This window comes from Mustelus asterias, chromosome 4, assembly GCF_964213995.1.
Source record: "Mustelus asterias chromosome 4, sMusAst1.hap1.1, whole genome shotgun sequence".
In the NCBI taxonomy this organism is placed as follows: domain Eukaryota; kingdom Metazoa; phylum Chordata; class Chondrichthyes; order Carcharhiniformes; family Triakidae; genus Mustelus; species Mustelus asterias.
In genome coordinates, this window is record NC_135804.1 from 113,030,672 (window position 1) to 113,051,007 (window position 20,336).

Consider the following 20,336-nt stretch of genomic DNA (forward strand, 5'->3'; position numbering starts at 1 on the left):
TCACTGTCTGTGTGGAGTTTGCACATTCTCCTCGTGTCTGCATGGGTTTCCTCCGGGTGCTCCGGTTTCCTCCCACAGTCCAAAGATGTGCGGGTTAGGTTGATTGGCCAGGTTAAAAATTGCCCCTTAGAGTCCTGAGATGCGTAGGTTAGCGGGATTAGCGGGTAAATATGTGGGGGTAGGGCCTGGGTGGGATTGTAGTCGGTGCAGACTCGATGGGCCGAATGGCCTCCTTCTGCACTGTAGGGTTTCTATGATTCTATGATTCTATTTAGTTAGGGCATCTTGACCAGCATGGCTTGGAGGGCCAATGGGCCTGCTCCTGTGCTGTACTTTTCTTTGTTCTTTGACTCAAAAAATTACTGAGTGGGCCTTCCAGGGGAGCAGGCCAGCTCAAATGCACAATCATTTCATTGGAGATGCCAGCAACCCGAGCATTAACTGAGTAAAACCAGTGATCACGAATGCAGGACTGCAGCATGAAAAATTAAGAATTGCAATAATATTAAACTGGGGTATCATACGGTCTTATTTGAATACTCATGAAAAATCTTTCAGGAAAGAGACATATATGCACATTGTAAATTCGGAAAGTTTTAAGATGAAACAGATTAACAAAATAACATTAGCATAAATACCTGGACAGTGAAGATAACATCAACATGAAAGAGTGTGTAATTCAACATGCTATAATTACTGACATTCTTTAAGAAGGTATGGATCAGTATACAAAATAACAGGTGATATAATGTCAAAACATGAAAATGTCTGAAGTAAACACATCTCCTCCTAAAGTACAATGGCAGAAGCTTCAAAATACAGGGTGGCCTTGGTCATGCAAGTACCTATGTATTCATCTGGGTGTTGTTCAAAATCCAAACAGAAAGTAAGAAACTTCATTAACATTCGTTTCTCCACCATAGTGAGCTGTTTGCTGGCAAAGACATCTGCTCGCGAACACGGTACCTAGCAGTGAGAGGGAAAAGTAAATTAAGAAATGAACGTCCGCTTAGAAGGAACACAAGCCATTGGTTGCAGAGTATGCCAGCTATGCTGAAATTAAACAAGGAGAAACCAAGCAGCAGTTACTGATGGAAGGCACAGTAAACCATCCATATGTGTAAAGATTACTTTTCAGCTCCCCAAGGCATCCTAAAATTAATGCATATGAACTGACCCAGTAAATAGGTTTCATAATAATGGGTTGAAAAATTAACACGTATTTCCAAATAAATAATAAAAAGATGTTTTTGCCCATTTATCTCTTGCCTTTGGTACACGCACAGTACAGAATAACAATAAACTAGTTTAACTTCAGGCAACACATAATTATCTGTCTCAATCCTAAAATAAACATCTACATCTTATTCAAAATACAAACTTGGCATGCTAACTACAGTACCACTGTAGATTGGCGTGACTAGCATAATGTACAGTTTATTTGTTCAATCATTTTTAAAATGAACTACAAGGAAATTATTAATGTTGCTAATTTATTATAATTTTATGGACTGTTCTAGAAATTTAATTCTAAAAAGCAAAGTGCAGAAGTGAGTAATTCTTTACGGTTTGGATTTTTAGAATTGACCATGAGTTCAGAGTGCATTTCATAGATCAGCATGTTCTAACATCAACCAGGGAGCAGACTATTTTAGATCTGGTAAAGTGCAATGAAACAGGATGAATGGCCTCAAAATAAAGGAGCCTCCAGGCAACAGTGATCATAATATAATAAAATTTTATATTTAATTCGGGAGTGAGAAGTCTAGTTTAAGACTTATATCCCAAACTTAGATATTAAATTACAAGGGTATGAAGACAGAGTTGGCTAAAATGAACTGAAATAGGTTAAAAGGTAGGACAGTAAAAGGAGCGGTAGCAGACATTTGATGAAATATTTCATAACTGTCAAAGGCATATTCCATATAGAAAGAAGATACTGGGAAAAATATTAGACCTAAAGACTAACAAGTCTCCAGGACCTGATGACCTGCGTCTTAGGTCCTTTAAAGGAGTTATTGCAGAGATTGTAAATGTATTGGTTGCGATCTGCCAAAATTCCCTTGATTCTGGAAAGCTTCCAGTGGATTCAAAAATCACAAATGTAACACCTCTCTTCAAGAATGGAAGGAAGTAGAATGCAGAAAACTATAGGCCAGTTAGCCATTCAGAGGGAAATTGCTATAATCTATTAAGGGAGTTGCAGCAAGACACTTAGAAAATCATAATGGGATTATGAAGAGACAACATGGTTTTGTGAAAGGAAAATTGTGTTTTACTAATTTATTAGAGTTCTGAGGAAGTAACAAGCAAGGTGGATAAAGGGATATTTGTACATGTGGTTTATTTGGATTTCCCAATGGTGCCATTAGAGGCTGTTTCACAAAGTAAAGGCTCATGGTGTAGCCGGTAACATATTAGCATAGATCAAGGATTGGCTCGCTAGCAGAAAGCAGAATCAGGATAAATGGGTAATTTTCAAACTAGTGGAGTCCTATCAGTGCTGGGGCCTCAACTATTTATAATCTATATCAATAACTTCAATTTTGTTCCTTCACCCATGGTTGCTAAATTTGCCTAACAACACAAAGATAGGTCAGCGAGTCAAAAGTTAATACTTTATATAAATCCCTTTGTCGGCGAAGTTAATGGCCAAAAATTTGAACCTGTCCACTTTGACAAGAAGAATGGAAAAGCAGTACCATATTCCATATAGAAAGGTGATACTGGGAAAAATATTAGACCTAAAGACTGACAAGTCTCCTGGACCTCCTTCTATACTGAGGGGATTCTATAGGATGGCATGTTCATTTATTAGTGTCACAATTAGGCTTACATTAACACAGCAATGAAGTCACTGTGACAATCTCCTAGCCGCCACATTCTGGCACCTGTTCGGGTAGACTGAGGAAGAATTTAGCATGGCCAATACACCTAATCAGCACACCTTTCGGATTGTGGGAGGAAACCGGAGCACCCGGAGGAAACCCACATAGACACGGGGAGAACGTGCAGACTCCACACAGTGACCCTAGCTGGGAATCGAACCTGGGTCCCTGGCTCTGAGAGAGAGCAGTGCTAACCACTGTCATCGTGCTGCCCTATGGAGCATTTTCTACAGTTTTTGCCTCCGTAAGTAAGAGGCTGTTCAGAGGAGGGTGACTTAACCAATTCCTGGGATGAAGGGATTATCTTATAAGGAAAGATTGAGCATTCTGAGACTATACCTATTGGAGTTTAGAAGAATGAGAGATAATCTTACTGAAACATACAAGATCCTGAGGGGACTTAGCAGGGTTGATGCTGAGAGGATGTTTCTCCTTGTGGGGGAGTCTAGATCAAAGGAACACTTTAAAAATTGGGAGTCTCACAATTAACACTGAGATGAGGAAAAAGTTTTCTTTCAGAGGGTCATCAATCTGTGAAATTCTCTTCCCCAGAGAGCAGTGGAGGCTGGGTCACTGACTTTATTCAAGGCTGAGTTGGATACATTTTTGATTGATTTGGGGATTGGGTGGGGTGGAGTCAAGGGTTTTGATGGGCAACCAGGACAGTGAGGTTCAGGCAACAATAAAATAAGCCATGATCTTACTGAATGATGGAACAGGCTCGAGGGGCTGAATACCCTACTACTGCTCTGAATTATTGAGTTCTTGTGCAAATTTTATCATTTCTTTCCCATCAGCATATTTTTATAACATTCAATGATGCTAACTCTAGGAATGATCAGGTCTCAACAACAAAATGGCCTTATCCCAATGTTCTACTTCAAGAAATATTCATATGGTGCATAATTTATAACTGGTGCTTGGTTCATCACATAAGCTAGGATTGACAAAATGAAAACATCTCTATGTAAAATAAATATTTCTATAACAAAGAAAAAGCTAATTTACATGCCAGGAACATAGCCAGAAAGTGAAAAGGTGCTGGGAAAAAAAACTGCACCTCACTTTCCGTTTTGGTTGCAGTGACTGGAAGTCTGTAATGTGGTCCCGATCAACTGTCTGAGACAGTACACTTGCCTCAATCAGCAGAATAAAAGAACACAACCATTTTCCTCATTTGTCTCCAGTGTTAGATGGTCTGGTTTGTACTCTCGATATGAAAGAGCTTGCTTTAAGACAAACTATCTTGCCCAATTATGGATGAGAGCATTGTACAGAATAAGGGACAAAAATCAAGAGCGCACAGCTCTCATTTCCACGATATGGAATCTTGAGTATTTAATAGTAAGGGGATTGAGACCGTGTGCGATCACTTTTTTTGAAAAACCATACTTGGATTGAAACGAAGTATTACACATGGATTTAGTATATTTCAGTGACAACAGTTTTCCTACTTTTGTCATATTGACCCTTCTTTTAGTCAAAATGTAACATTTCCTGTGGAAAACAACGCTGTGAAGGTTTATCAAACTTATCATTTTGTTAATGACAATAGTAATCCATAGAGAACCATCAAAAATATTTTCCACAGAGGCGATCCAGCAGTTTTCCATCGTCAATCCATAAGTTTTCCCACAGACAACCCAGAAGCTAATAATTCCTCCAATGTTTTAGAGAATTGTGAAATTAGGCCCAGATTGCAGTCAACTATGAAAAATAAACAAAGTCCTTTTCAAATTTATAATTTTAGGCTTGGATTTACTTCCATTAAACATGTGTGCAAAATTGTGTTTCTGTTTTCATGCTATACTTTTGAGAAGTTTTTTCATAATTTGCAGCTAACATGTTTGCAGCATAGTCCACAAGTGGGTGATATAGAGGCAGTTATGGCTACAATTAAAGGTATCCTAGATTGGATTTAAAATGGATAGAAAATGCAATGGCGTCAAGCATTTGACTGTATTTTATTGTCCAAGGTCTATTAATCCCATAAAGCAAATAAAAAATGATAGAATACCTGTTCAACTTTTCCTCCTTGAAAAGTAAGTATCCTGGTGATGTTTTTGAATTCTGCATACCGACTGACATTGGATTTGATAAGAAGATCAACCAAGGAGCCACGGGAATACAGGAACTGCAAGAACACAAATATCCCAGTTATATTTAGCAAGACTTGAAACTCAATTTTTAGATCACTGTAATGGGTCTCAGATACATCACCAAATTTTAGGGTGTTTTTGAAGAATGTAAAATTATAACAAACATTTGAATAGAGGCCCCTCGAGCCTGTTTCACCATTTGATAAGATCATGGCTGATTCAGTCGTGGCCTCAAGTCAATTTTCCTGTCTACCCATTATACCCTTAGGTTTCCTTTTCAATCAAGAATCCATCCAAATCAGCCTTTACACTCAACAACCCTACCTCCACTACTCTCTGGTGAAGAGAATTCGACAGACTAATGATCTTCTGAGAGAAAACAAATCTCCTAATCCCCATCTTAAATGGGAGACTTCTTATTTTTAAACTGTGCCCCCTGATTCTAGTCTCTCCCACAAGTGGAAAACATCCTCCAGCATCCACCCAGACAAGTCCCCAAACCACATTAACCCAGTTGAAAATCACATTTAAAAGGTTAGAGCATTGTAACATTAAAATAATGCATGTAGGCATGAATTTGCTGAGCTCTCAATACAAAATAGGTCTTTTTGGTATTAAGATTCATAATAGACAGTTGAAAAATCTTCAAATAGCCCTTTGACCCCATTTTTACAATATTATGAATAGTTTCATTAGAAATCTCAAAGCAAAGAAAAAATGCTTTTGCAGGTTAGTTGTTAGTATCATTTTTTCCGCCGGCATGTTGAACACAGAAGGCTCAAAATAGTCAAAAAGAGGACATTTGTGGAAAATAAAGCAAACCACACATAAGAACTCTGTACCTACAAGCAAAACAAAATCCTATTTTTAATTTTATAAATTCAGATTTTATCGATTTGAATGCTTTCAACAATTAGTGAGCAAAGAGACAGTTGTTACCTTTGAAGTCATGTCAATGTTAAATTTCCTGCCATCCTTTACAATCTGAGAGTATGTAATTTTTTTTGCTTCTTTCTTCACTTCTTGAGCAGAAATATCAGTAGCTTGGTCTATATTGCCAGCTTCCAACCCAGTTGAAGTTATATTGTCAGCGATGTCCTTTATGGCCAGACTTATTTCAGTGGTTGTGGATGGAGGGACATTGCCGGAACAAAGTTTGTCCTCTGTTTGAACTTTTTCAGAAGAAATTTCCTCCTTTGTTGAGAGTGGGGAATCCTGATCCTTGAGATTTTCTTGAGGAGATTCTGCTTCATCAATGCTTGTCACTGTACACATTTGATTTTTCTCATCTTGATTGCTCAATGCTGCATTGCCAATAGCAGCGTTAGAATCCACATTAGTTTGTTTATTTTCAAGTGCTCCTATCTCAACATCATCCTCTGTAACTGTCCTGTTAATCACAAAAATCATTGCAAATCAGAAATACCATAAAATGCAATTTTAATCACCTTCCATTCCAATAACTAAGATGGCAGGACACAATCAAATCAGTAAAAGGCAAATTCGAATAGATATCTCAGGAAAAACTTCTCAACTAAGTGAGCAGCACATGGAATTGACTCCTGATGTTTAGCAGTGGTAAAGTTCTAGAATCGTTTAAGAAATAATTTGATATTTCAATGCAGGGGTGAAGCGCAAAGATGTGTTGTGAAATCATCTGTATCACAATGTAGCATGCTTATTCATAGTTCTGCTGACACTTTTAATGAGGATTGTGCGATTTAACTAGCTAGTACTCTACTGAAAAAAAAACAAATAAACTTGAAGTCAAATAATATTAACAAGTCAAAAGCTTTTAGTGATATTATACTTCAATTTAATTGAATATCTCGTGACAGAACATAAAGCCAAAGCGGAGGTAGCTAAACATTAAAAACTCCCCAACAACTTTTGAGGTTTTAGTTTAACAACTGTTGAAACCGGAATGCTGTCATGGATTTCAGTAGGAGCAGCACTCAGCACGCTCTCTAACCAAATAAGAGATTCTTGCTGCAAACGTACAGGAACAGGAAGTTCATTTTGGAGATAGTGTGGAAATGAGAATTGTGCGTGTGTGTCTGACAATTACAGAAACAGAGTGAGCTCCTTCATGTTTACAGCTGTGATTTCATAAGTGTGAACATTCATATCAGTGTTATGAAAATTATGAGGCAAGATAATCAGTTGAGCTCAGTGTAGATCAAAATGCTTCACATAAACATCTACACAATTTAATTGCACTTTAAGATGATGCAATGCACCTAATTACAAAATGCGCCTTTGCTATTGTCATTTTCTAACTAAATGTGACAATCTATGTTCTTGGAGTGGAGGCTGAATTTTAACGTCAACCCTGTGATTCTTCTTATTTTTCTTAGAAATAAAGAGAATTACATTTTGAAAAACACACCTTGCATAGCAGAAGGTTTCCAAATTTTCAATGGATTTATCCACCTGATCAAGTTGAATGGCATCTTCCCCTTCTAATATCTTGTCTTTCCAGTTAACTTCTGCATTACCTGAGGTCTGTCCCTGATATGGGGTTAAAATCAAATGAATCAAAAGTCAGAATAGGCAGAAAAGCAACTACAGTAGCCAGGGTACTTCTAATGCATAGCAATAAAGTCATCTCGTTTTAAATGCCTACATTTGGAGGCTTTCACTACCATCTGATGTGGTTCACTGGTAATATATTCATTAACTAATTTTTTTTATTGATTAAAAGTTAAGCTTTTCCAATCAAAAACCAATCTAAATCACTCCATAACATTCAATTGTACATTATTTCCATGCCATAATTTAAAAACGAGGAATGAAAATTTACTGATTAGCAGTACATTTTCACACTAATTTTTAATTAGACAAAGCCAAGGTTTTAAGTTTCTTTTTTAAAGAGATGCAACAAGCCAACCTTTCCACAGAAAATGTTAGCATTTTTCCTCCATATATTCGCATGAATTCTCACTGGAAAATATCAAGGGCATGCAGAAAGCACATCCAACATTTTAATGAAAGGAAATTTGTGTTTTAATACAAATAACAAAAAGGTCAGAGGATATATATACACACGTTTAGTCATGAACAAAAGGAAGCATTATTGCTAAAAATATCAGCAATTTTTTTTGTTTTGGGCACATTGCCATTATTGTTGTGCAAATGCATCATCATCTGGAGGTCATTCCTTCAAACCGTCAGTACCAGAAACTAAAATTAACCCCACTTGTCTATTTGTTAAGCAAGGGACCCAATGATTTCCAAGATGATTGTTATTACTCTTAATATAAACAAATTTTAAGAACTTTAAATGGATTTTTCATGTAGTCAGATTTGCTCATAGAAACATAGAAAAACTACAGCACAATACAGGCCCTTCAGCCCACAAAGTTGTGCCGAACATGTCCCTACCTTAGCGATTACTAGGCTTACCTATAACCCTCTATCTTACTAAGTTCCATGTACTTATCCATAAGTCTCTTAAAAGAGCCTATCGAATCCGCCTCCACCACCGTTGCTGGCAGCCCATTCCACGCACCCACCACCCTCTGAGGGAAAAACTTACCCCTGACATCTCCTCTTTACCTACTCCCCAGCACCTTAAACCTGTGTCCTCTTGTGGCAACCATTTCAGCCCTAGGAAAAAGCCTCTGACTGTCCACTCAATCAATACCTCTCAACATCTTATACACCTCTATCAGGTCACCCCTCATCCTTCATCTCTTCAAGGAGAAAAGGCCAGGCTCACTCAACCTATCCTCATAAGGCATGCCCCCAACCCAGGCAACATCCTTGTAAATCTCCTCTGCACCCTTTCTATGGCTTCCACATCCTTCCTGTAATGAGGCGACCAGAACTGAGCACAGTACTCCAAGTGGGGTCTGACCAGGGTCCTATATAGCTGCAACATCATCTTGGAATAACTTTTCACTTGTTAATTTCTGCTTCACAAGACTCAAAGAGCCATTTTCAGAGTACTGAATAACACTAACGGAGTTCAAAAATGAGCATTGACATGGCACCTGCAATGCAGCATAACATCTGAGAGTGCATCACCGGAATGCAAGCAGAGCAGAAAAAATTGACTGCCAAAAGAGCCATTTGGATAGGTTACAAAATCTAGCATACATGTCACACCGGCATATGTGTCAAGTTTTTACTTATAAGCTCATTATATCGCAAGTGCACAGGGGACTATAATGCATTCTTTTCACATCCCCAGTCAGAAATACAACAGTTTCATAGCCTGAGTGTTGCATAACTGATGTGTGATGAGGCATTACATGGCAAGCCACTTATCAGATTAAAATTCTATTTTCTGCACCAACAGAAAGTCACAGAAATGGCAGAATGCAGGCGTTTGCGCAAGTCTGACCACTGTCAGCATGGTGCATTTTTGTAAAAAGACAGTAAGGAAGAAAAAGCATAATAATGGATCTGGTAGTTACCCTGCAGCTAAAGTACAATCAGTTCAAGTTTTTAAACCCACTTTTGCAAATCACTGTTCCCATCTTCTCCCCACTTGGGCAAAACATGAAAGAATTGGCTAACAGATTAATGTTGTATGAGCCAGCACAGGCATTTGCAGGATAGATAAGAAACCAAATACAAAGTGAAATTCTAATCTGTCCCAAAACTACTTACTTCAATATGAACAAGTCCCATTTCTCGTGACCATCCTTACAAGTTCTGTGCAAGACTACCAATTCAGTATCGGTGTACACTAGACAACTGACACTTCAGTATTGTAAACACAGATGTGGTTGGAATGGGGTCAACATTGGCCAAAATTAATTTTGCATGGAGGATACCTCAAAGAAAAAGAACCAGAAGCATAACTGAAGAGATATGTTTTTAATAGAGACTGTCGACGAAAGTGAGAAGTGGTAAGGTTTTAGGAGAGTTTCAAATGGTAGTGGTATCAGTGACTGAAGGATCAGTTAAGCAGCTTGCTAGTAGCAACAGTGCTCTAGAACAGTATTTAATTCAATCAATCACCCTTTACCACTGTTTTGAAAGACTTAAAATGATCAGTAGACAAAGCAGGGCACAAGCAGCAAGCCTAAACTGGAGCAGCAAATGCTTGCTGAAATATACGGATTAAAACCACCACTGAAGTAGAGTTGGATAAGATAACACAGGATCAAAAAACAAAGAACTTTAAATCAATAGCTGTCTGAGGGACAAGAAATATATGAAATCTGGAAATGGTGGAAATGATGAACAATCTAGTTTTTACTTTGATTTATTGTCACGTGCATTAGTACACAGTGAAAAGTATTGTTTATTGCACACTATACAGAGAGAGCATAGCATTTATTGAGATGGAAAGGCGAGAGTGCAGAATGTAGTGTTAGTCATATCTAGAGTATAGCGAAAGATCAACATAATGCAAGGTGGGTCCATTTAAGAGTCTGATGGCAGCAAAGAAGAAGTTATCTTGAGTTGGTTGGTACATGTTTTCAGACTTTTGTATCTTTTTCCTGACGGAAGGTGGAAGAGAGAATGCCCGGGGTGTGTGGGGTCCTTCATTATGCTGGCTGCTTTTCCAAGGTAGCGGGAAGTGTAGAGAGTGTCAATGGGTGGGAAGCTGGTTTGAGTGATGGACTGGGCTTCGTTCACGACCCTTTGTAGTTTCTTGCGGTCTTGGATAGAGCAAGAGTCAAACCAAGCTGTGATACGATGAGAAAGAATGCTTCCTATGGTGCATCTGTAAAAGCTGGAGAGAGTCGTAGTGGACATACCAAATTTCCTTAGTCTTCTGAGAGAGTACATGCAATAACATAGAACAGTACAGCCCAGGAACAGGCCCTTTGGCCCATGATGTTGTGCAGAACATGATGTCAAATTAAACTAATTCCTTCTGCCTGCCCTTGATCCATATCCCTCAATTCCTTGCATCTTCATGTGCTAACCTAAAAGCCCCTGAAATGCCCCTATTATATCTGCATACACCATCACCCCTGGCAGCACGTCCAGACACCACCACACACTGTAAAACCCTTGCCCTTCACATCTCCTTTGAACTTTTCCTTTCCCCCTCTCACCTTAAGTGCATGCCGCCTAGTATTAGACATTTCAACTCTAGGAAAAAGATTCTTTCAACTTTGAGAAAAAGATTCTGTCAACCCTATCTATGCCTCTCGTATTGCAATAGACTTCTATCAGATATCCCCTCAGGCTCCGTCGTTCCAAAGAAAACAACCCTAGTTTGTCCAGCCTTTCCTTATAGCTCATGCCCTCTAATCCAGGCAGCGTTCTGGTAAACCTCTTCTGCACCCTCTCCAAAGTCTCCAGATCCTCCCTGGAATGTGGCGATCAGAATTGAACACAATATTCCAAAGTTTTATAAAGCTGTAACATGACATCCTGACTCTTGCACTCAGTGCCCTGGCCAATAAAGGCAAGCATGCCATTTGCCTTCTTTACCAACCTATCTACTCGTGTGGCTACTTTCAGGGCGCTATGGACTTGAACCCCAAGATCCCTCTGACATCAATGCTGTTCAAGGTCTTGCCATTAACTATATACTTACCCTTAACATTTGATCTCCCAAAGTGCAATACCTCACACTAACCTGTATTAAACTCCATCTGCATTTCTCTGCCCATATTTGGAGCTGATCTATATCCCTTTTACACTATCCACACTAGCCACCTATCTGTGTCATCTGCAAACTTACGAACCCACCCATCTACGTTTTCATCCAAGTCATTTATATATATCACAAACAGCAGAGGTCCCTGTATGGGTCCCTGTGGAACAACACTAGTCACGGACCTCCAGCCAGAAAAATACTCTTCCATCACTACTCTCTGACTTCTATAGGCAAGCTAATTCTGAATCCACCGTGGATCCCATGCATCTTAATCTTCTGGATGAGCCTACCACGAGGGACTTTGTCGAAGGCCTTACTAAAATGGACATGGACTTAAAGTTTTGCATGAACCGAACTTTGTCAGTTGTAGAGTAGAGGAGGCCAGTGAGCAGGGATTTGAAAGTTGATTATAAAAATAAAGGTGGTATGATCGTGGTTTCTGTGACTGAGGGCGAGGGGTAAAAATAATTAGGGAAAGTTCTGTAAATGAAGAAATGTTGTTTTATCAACTAACTTGGAAGTTTGAAGAATTAATAAAGTATTTAGTTTGAGCAATCTGTACTAATGTTTAGAATGCACTAACTACAGTATCCACAAACACTACAGATCTGAACTCAGCGACAAGCCTGAAAAAATAAGTGACATTTACCTTCACTGTGCTAATGTCAAACAAGAAAGCTATGAGGAGCAAATACTACCAAGTAGGACGACAGATTGTGTATTGGAACCAAAAGGGATTCACAGGAGGAGTTCATGAGGTCAGAACTTCCTGATAATTCAAAAAGGTGCAAAGTTTGAACATATTCCTTTCATTTTCAGAAGATGGGTTCCTGCATATGAATGTGTCATTTCTAGAGAGTGTAAATGTGCTTAACTGATCATCTTAAATTGGTGATAAGCACAGCTATTAGCACATTCTGGATTGTTAAGCAAGTACTGCCCATTCGCGGAATCACATCTAACAGTAGACGTTTTGTAACTATGGGATAGTTGAGTACAGTCTCTACTCTACTTAATACCAACAACTTAAGAAACGTGCCAACTCAATCAGCCAATCACTGCGACATACTGCCTATGGTATGTGGCATCGCAGCAACACTGAAATTCAGGCATGACACTGCATAGTTATGCAGCAGGCAGAACGTCTTTCCGGACTGTCAGCAGCATCCTGTCAGTGGAGATTACGACTCGTGTAGTCACTGGGCAATCGGTTGTTCAAACTTTTGAGAAACTTTACCTTTACAGGGTAACTTCAGGTGTCAAAGTGGCAGCCTCTGGCCCATCTGCTAGTTTGCACGATATACAGCGAACGATGATCCAATCAGTACAGGAACTGCCTCAAAGAATAGCTTTGATACATTTGATTTCTTGCAAAGCTTGTAAATAGCGAGGGCCTGATTTATTAGGTTGCTGATAAGGCCAATCTTATAGCACGTGGAGATATATGAATCTCAATATGTATATCGACCAGTGAAGGAAAGCTTGAAGTAGGCAGTAGTAAAACCCATTAGAGCCAAACTATGTTCAGCAGAACTCTGGGGTTCCGTTCGATACATCCAGGGGTTCTGCAGTAGGCCAGGCTAATGTATATCATTTGAAAAATACTATATGGATGATAAATCAAAGACTGGGTGTTCACCGCATTGGCTGCTGTTAGATTCACTTGTGATAAGTGTGAAAACAGCAGATGATGAAGTCAGGGGGAAAGCAGGTGATGGAGTGGTAGGGGGTGCAACCATAGACCAAGGGAGACAGTAGGCCACGGGGTGGAAGTGAGGGGGCAAGTGGACTTTGGAGCAGAAGAAGAAGGAGCAATGGGGAGAACAAGGTAAGGTTTGGGATGGGAGAATGGGGGCAACCAGCATGTGAGAGCGAGAGGATATATATATAACAGAAAGGGAGATAAGTGAGTATGTAAGAGGGAGAGGGAAGAGAAAGTGTGACAGAGAGAGAGCTTTGTGCATGTACATGAGAAAGATAAAGTGAGAAAGGTGAGCACATGCGTGTGTACGCATACTGTGTGCGGTGAGTGAGTGAATGTGTCCGATGTGAAAATCCTGCTCTCCAGCAGCACTCCTAATATTAAATGAATTTGTGAGCAAAATAATGAAACAAGGTAAGGCTCAAGTGCTTTGCTTTTTTATTATAACATGTACAGAAGAAACAGAAAAGACTTCGATAAGTTTGTTGCGCAAGAACAACTTTTTGTGGTTTAACTCTTCAACATAAGAATATTTCTTAGGCTTCCATCAGTACTCTTGGGAAGTCAAAAGGGTTCTGTGATCAGATAATTTGCAAAAACTGTGCATGACGATTTTTGAATTATCAGGGAGCTTTGGTAGCCTTTTGCCCCTCACTGCTTTCACCATGGCAGTCAAAATCTCAGTTAATCTCAGTCCACTTGCCAATCAGCACGCTTTTCTCATGCTTTATAAACTGCTGCAAACGTTTGAAATTTGGTATTCTTGTGTTCGTCCTGATGAGGACAAGATGAAAAGCTTTAGCAACCTGTCTCTATTAGCAATACTCAAGCATTCTGTACTACCATGCAACTATGCTTAACTACAGATGACAATTCAGTGATACTCCTAAACTGGAAACCGAGGGGCAATTCTCCCACCCCGACGCGCACGTTGTTTTGGCGCGAAGGGATGGGAGAATTGCGTGTTGGCCATTTCGCAGGATTTGCGCATGCATTCCCAGTGCATGCGCATCTCCCAGAGCCAGAGAACAGGCGCAGTCGGGACCCCGCTGGAAACTGGCGGGAAGAGAGGCAAGTGATTTTATTCTGTTTTAAATCTATTTTAATGTCATTATCGGTCCGGCACGGAACTTGCCAGGCCCGATACCATCTCCCACCCCGACAGGAGTATTTCACTCCAGTGGGGTTTAGAGTAGCTCCCCACATTCGGGGAACTAGCGGGAGACCCCGCCGGAGTGAAAGGGGGGGGGGGGGGTGTGGTACCCCCAACACTGTCCAGGGGGCACCTTGGCACTGCCCACTGGGCAGGGCCTGGGAGCGATCAGCGGGGGTGGGGGGGGGGGGGGGTCCCGCTGCCACTCTGCAGACAGGATCAGTCTGGGCTGGAGGGAGTCCAGTGATCGGGGGGGGGTGAAGGTGGATATCGGGGCGCCCCTGGATGGGGGGGGGGTTGGGGGCCTTTGTGAAGGCCTTTAATGATATTCACAATTGTGACCTCTACATTGCACAGAGTGAGGAGGTTCGGCTCTGAAGTTGCACTGAAAAAAGAGTGATCTAGACCAGTTATCTTGCCAATTCAGCGCTTTCTGGAGAATCGCCCCCCCCCCCCCCCCTCATTTCTTACATAAACACAATAAGCATGGCAGGACTGGTGTCTTACAGCTGTAGCATGTGGGTTCTGGTGGACACCAATGTGATTCACAGCAACCACACGTGCAGTGTCTGCAATTCAGGGAACTTTGGCTGTGTTGATAAGCTGGAGTTTGAGCTTTAGACACTGCAATGCATCAGGGACAGGAAAGTTACCTTGGCACTTTGTTCCAGGAGACAGTCACATCCCTTTGGCTAAGTACTTCTGATTTTTTTTTAATACTTTTCCAATTCAATCAAATCAAATCCAATTCAGAGTCTCAACAAGTTGAGACATTTCAGATCCAGGCTGACAAGGCAGGGCGAGCGACCAAATCACCCTGTCCTGGGCCTGATCTACATGAGCCAAGTTGATTGGAGGAGCAAAGCAACACCTCCTCCAAGACTTGAGCTCATTTGCATCTTAGCCAAAAGGCCGGGATGCCGCTTTTAAAAATTGCTTCATATGAAACATATGAAGCTTCAATGTAACCCAATGACCTCAACCAAGTGCAGCATCCGATTTGGCCATGAGGAATTTTCAAGTTGGCAGGCTGTGACTAGCGGAGGAGTGTTGGGACCTCAACTATTGAAATTTTATATCAATGACTTAGATAAAGAGACAGAGAGCAACGTGTTGGAAGTTTACTGACAAAACAAAGCTGATAAGGATGCAAATCGCAGGAAGAACAAAGAGGCTGAAAGAAGATATGAACAGGTTAAGTGATTGGACAATAGAGTGGCAGATGGAATATAATGTCGGTGCGAGGTCATTCACTTTAGTTATAATAGAAAAACTGATTTTTTTTTAAAAAAGGCGTGAAATTTCTAAATGCTCATGCTCAGATTCAGGGTGTACTCGTACAAGAAACAAAAAATTAGCATGCAGGCACAGTGAGCTATTAGGAAACAAAATGGCACATCAGCCTTTACAACAAGGGGACTGCAGTACAAAAATAAGGAAATCTTCTTACAGTTGCACTGGGCTTTGGTGAGGCCACACCTGGAATACTGTATGCAATTTTGCTCTCATATTTAAGGACGGACACACTTGTTTTGGAGGTGATGGTTCACCCAGTCCCTGAGATGACAGGACTGTCTTACAAGAGGCTAAATTGAACAAAGAACAAAACAGCACAGGAACAGGCCCTTCGGCCCTCCAAGCCCGTACCGCTCCCTGGTCCAAACTGGACCATTCTTTTATATCCCTCCATTCCCACTCCGTTCATATGGCTGTCTAGAGAAGTCTTAAACGTTCCCAGTGTGTCCGCCTCCAGCACCTTGCCTGGCAGTGCATTCCAGGCCCCCACCACTCTGTGTAAAATATGTCCTTCTGATATCTGTGTTAAACCTCCCCCCCTTCACCTTGAACCTATGCCCCTTGTGAACATCACCACCGACCTGGGGAAAAGCTTCCCACCGTTCACCCTATCTATGCCTTTCATAATTTTATACACCTCTATTAAGTCTCCCCTCATCCTTCGTCTTTCCAGGGAGAACAACCCCAGTTTACCCAATCTCTCCTCATAACTAAGCCCCTCCATACCAGGTAACATCCTGGTAAACCTCCTCTGTACTCTCTCCAAAGCCTCCACGTCCCTCCGGCAGTGTGGCGACCAGAACTGGACGCAGTATTCCAAATGCGGCCGAACCAACGTTCTATACATCTGCAACATCAGACCCCAACTTTTATACTCTATGCCCCGTCCTATAAAGGCAAGCATGCCATATGCCTTCTTCACCACCTTCTCCACCTGTGACGTCACCTTCAAGGATCTGTGGACTTGCACACCCAGGTCCCTCTGCGTATCTACACCCTTTATGGTTCTGCCATTTATCGTATAGCTCCTCCCTACATTATTTCTACCAAAATGCATCACTTCGCATTTATCAGGATTGAACTCCATCTGCCATTTCTTTGCCCAAATTTCCAGCCTATCTATATCCTTCTGTAGCTTCTGACAATGCTCCTCACTATCTGCAAGTCCTGCCAATTTTGTGTCGTCTGCAAACTTACTGATCACCCCAGTTACACCACCTTCCAGATCGTTTATATAAATCACAAACAGCAGAGGTCCCAATACAGAGCCCTGCGGAACACCACTAGTCACAGGCCTCCAGCCGGAAAAAGACCCTTCCACTACCACCCTCTGTCTTCTGTGACCAAGCCAGTTCTCCACCCATCTAGCCACCTCCCCCTTTATCCCATGAGATCCAACCTTTTTCACCAGCCTACCATGAGGGACTTTGTCAAACACTTTACTAAAGTCCATATAGACGACATCCACTGCCCTTCCCTCGTCAACCATTCTGGTCACTTCTTCAAAAAACTCCACCAGGTTAGTGAGGCATGACCTCCCTCTCACAAAACCATGACTGACAATTGGATTGATATTCTCTGGAGTTTACAAGAATGAGAGGTGATTATCGACATCCTGGGAGTTACCATTGACCAGAAACCGAACTGGATTAACCACATAACCACTGTGGCTACCAGAGCAGGTCAAAAGCTAGAAATCCTGTGAAGAGTAACTCACCTCCTGATTCCCCATGGCCCGTTCACCATCTACAACGCATGGGTATAATGAAAAACTCTCCACTTGCCTAGATGAGTGTAACTCCAACAACACTCAACCATCCTGCCATGGAAATATACCCTTGTTCCTTCACCTTGTATCAAAATCCTGGACTTTCCTCCCTAACAGCACTGTGGGTGTACCTGCACCTCAGACACTGCAATGGTTAAAGAAGGCAGCTTACCACCACTTTCTGCAGACGGGCAACTAGGGATGGTCAAAAAATGCCAGTGACACCCATATCCCAGAAATGAATTTTAAAGAAGATTCCATTGAAATATTCAAGATTATGAAGAGGCTTGAAAGGGTAGATACTGAGAGGTTGTTTCCCTGGCTGCTGAATCGAGAACAAGGGGGCACAGTTTCAGGATAAGGCGTCATTCATTTAGGATGGAAATGAAGGAAAAAATGGGTTGTGATTTTTTGGAATTCTCTCCCAGAGGGCTGTGGATGCGTCATCATTAAACATATTTAAGGTGGAGATGGACAGGGTTTTGGTGTCTCAGCGAATAGAGTGATAAGGGGAGCAGGTGGGAAAATAGAGTTGAAGCCCTCTTAACCAAGATCAGCCACACCATAGTGAATGGCATCATAAGCTTTCCACAAGCTTCGGAGTCTCGAACCAGGGATCACAGTCTCAGGATACGGGAAAAGCCATTTCGGACTAAGATGAGGAGAAACATAGTTCTCTGGCCTCGGAGTGACAGTGGAAGTATGGTGTTGAGATAGAGGATTCAGCTATGATTATACTGAATGGCAGAGCAGACTTGAAGGGCCGAATGACGTACCTTTGACCCTATTTTCTAAGCTTCTATGATGAGCCGTATGGTCTTCCCCGGCTCCGATTCCTTATATTTTTTATGCTCTTATGCCACAGTCTGCAGTGGTTCAAGGCACCAGCTCAGGCCCACCCTTTTATTAGCAATTACGGATGGGCAATGTATGCTGGCCTTGGTCACATAGCTCACTTCTCAAACAAATAAATATCCCCAAATGCTACATTTTCCTCCTCTCTTTCTAACATGGTGGAGGAGGGGGGAAAACTTTGAACAAAACGCATGTGAAAATTTTAAGACACTCATCAACTTGAACTGCATTCAAACCCAAAAGTACAATGGTAGTGTGTCTTCCTGTACAATGAATCATGCCCCATTCCCTGACGAAAGGAAAAGTGACAGACTTGGAAATGTTACACATATTTCAGAAGCTCACTCACCGAGTTTCTGATCAAGAGAGCAGAACCACACCCTATAATTTCACAGACAGCTTGTTGGTCTATTAATTTAAGACACTTTTGTGACTGGATTCATTTTATGGCTAACCTAGGTTTAAAGTGTATTCTGAAGAGAGGATAGGAAGAAATGTAGTCGAGTACAAATGTGGAAAAATATAACTTCTATACACTTTGAGCCTTGAAGATGAGAAGATTCACAATAATCAGGTTTCACCTCAATGCACTTCAGTGACCCAGTGTGTGCACTTTTGACCAAAACTGAAAATGATTTTTCTGGTTTAAATGGATAACCTTTTCTTCTAAACTATGTAGGACATGCTATACACAGACATGCTAATAGACAGAATGCATATTCTTGTTCACATAACTTCTGAAATTTCAAGTACTATATGGAATTATTTACTGCAAATACTTTCATGCAATCTGCTAAATAAAACATGACTTACTCTGCATTCTTCAATCCAAGAAAGCAATCCAGAAAAGCTAAAACTGGCCCAGTTACCTCCATAATAATTCCTCCTGTATGGGATCAAAAAGCTGATTAACCACAACAAAGTTCGGAACAATTCTTTGAAGTTACAAACACAGAAAATGGTGGAAAATCTCAGCAGGTCTGATAGCATCTGTGGAGAGAGAACAGCATTTTCTGTTTTGTTTCAGATTTCAGCAACCGCTAATTTGCTTTTAATTCTTAGAGTGTTTTTCTTAGATCAGAATTTTTAAATGTAGTTGCATTACTCCTTGTGTTAGGTCACATAATATCTTGACATGATTTGTCGGTTTGACTGTAGTTTTGGTCACTGTCAAAAGTAACAAGGAGGTTTGCTTGCTTCAAGCAACTCCGCCAGTTTTGAACTAATTTAACCAGCGACAGTTTATGGTAATAGCCAATATCTTGCTGGTGATGGAGTGGTGGCATCTAATTGCGAGAGCTAGCAAATGGAAAAACTTTTACCTCCCGATCCAACAGCCCCATTGGCAGGTTTCTAAAGGCTGGAAAATCCAGCTGGCTAGTTGAAACTTGAAATAGTCAATAAAAATGATGCAAGTAGTCCCATTCTAATATTTAAAGTGGTAGCCTGCTTCCCAAGAGTGGGTTGCCTGAGCCTGCCTCTCAAAACCAGAAGTGGATGATTCAGGTTGGGATTCTGATTGTTAATACTAATTTGCACCCCCACACTCTACCTACTTCCACCCGTTTCTGGGATTTAGCCAAGTGATCCCTCTTAACCAAGCAAAGAGGCAGTAGTGCAATGGTGTGGAAAAGTTGTATGAAACAAAACAAGAAACATAAAAGCTGAGTGAAATATTCCACTTTTAATAATATGCACATATTATTGAAAGAAAGTCCCTGGGAATAGGTACAATGAAGATACACCATGATAGATTTAACTTTCTGTATGGAAAGAATTATTCTACGAGATCTCACCTCTTCACCTTCAGTAAAATCCTTGCAAATGCAATTACTTAATTAAATATATTGTATATCAAATTAAGCATTTAACTTTTGTCTATTACTTTAACCCTAATGCTTATAAGTTCTTTCAGGATTACATTTTTAAAGATACTATACAAGAAATTGGCTGTAAATTATATTAGGTAATTTCATAAACAGTAACTGCTAAGGTAATTATATT

The 20,336-nt window shown here is 40.8% G+C and overlaps 1 protein-coding gene across 1 annotated transcript in view; it reads right to left on the reverse strand.

The window, feature by feature from the left end:
• Positions 1-20,336, reverse strand: part of chm (CHM Rab escort protein) — a 130,008-nt gene that overhangs the window by 80,320 nt on the left and 29,352 nt on the right. The window contains exons 3-7 of the mRNA XM_078211667.1: positions 19,146-19,218; positions 7,377-7,498; positions 5,927-6,377; positions 4,906-5,022; positions 846-966 (exon numbers count right to left, since the gene is read on the reverse strand). Coding sequence (XP_078067793.1) covers positions 846-966; positions 4,906-5,022; positions 5,927-6,377; positions 7,377-7,498; positions 19,146-19,218 — 884 coding nt within the window. The remainder of the gene's footprint in view (positions 1-845; positions 967-4,905; positions 5,023-5,926; positions 6,378-7,376; positions 7,499-19,145; positions 19,219-20,336) is intronic.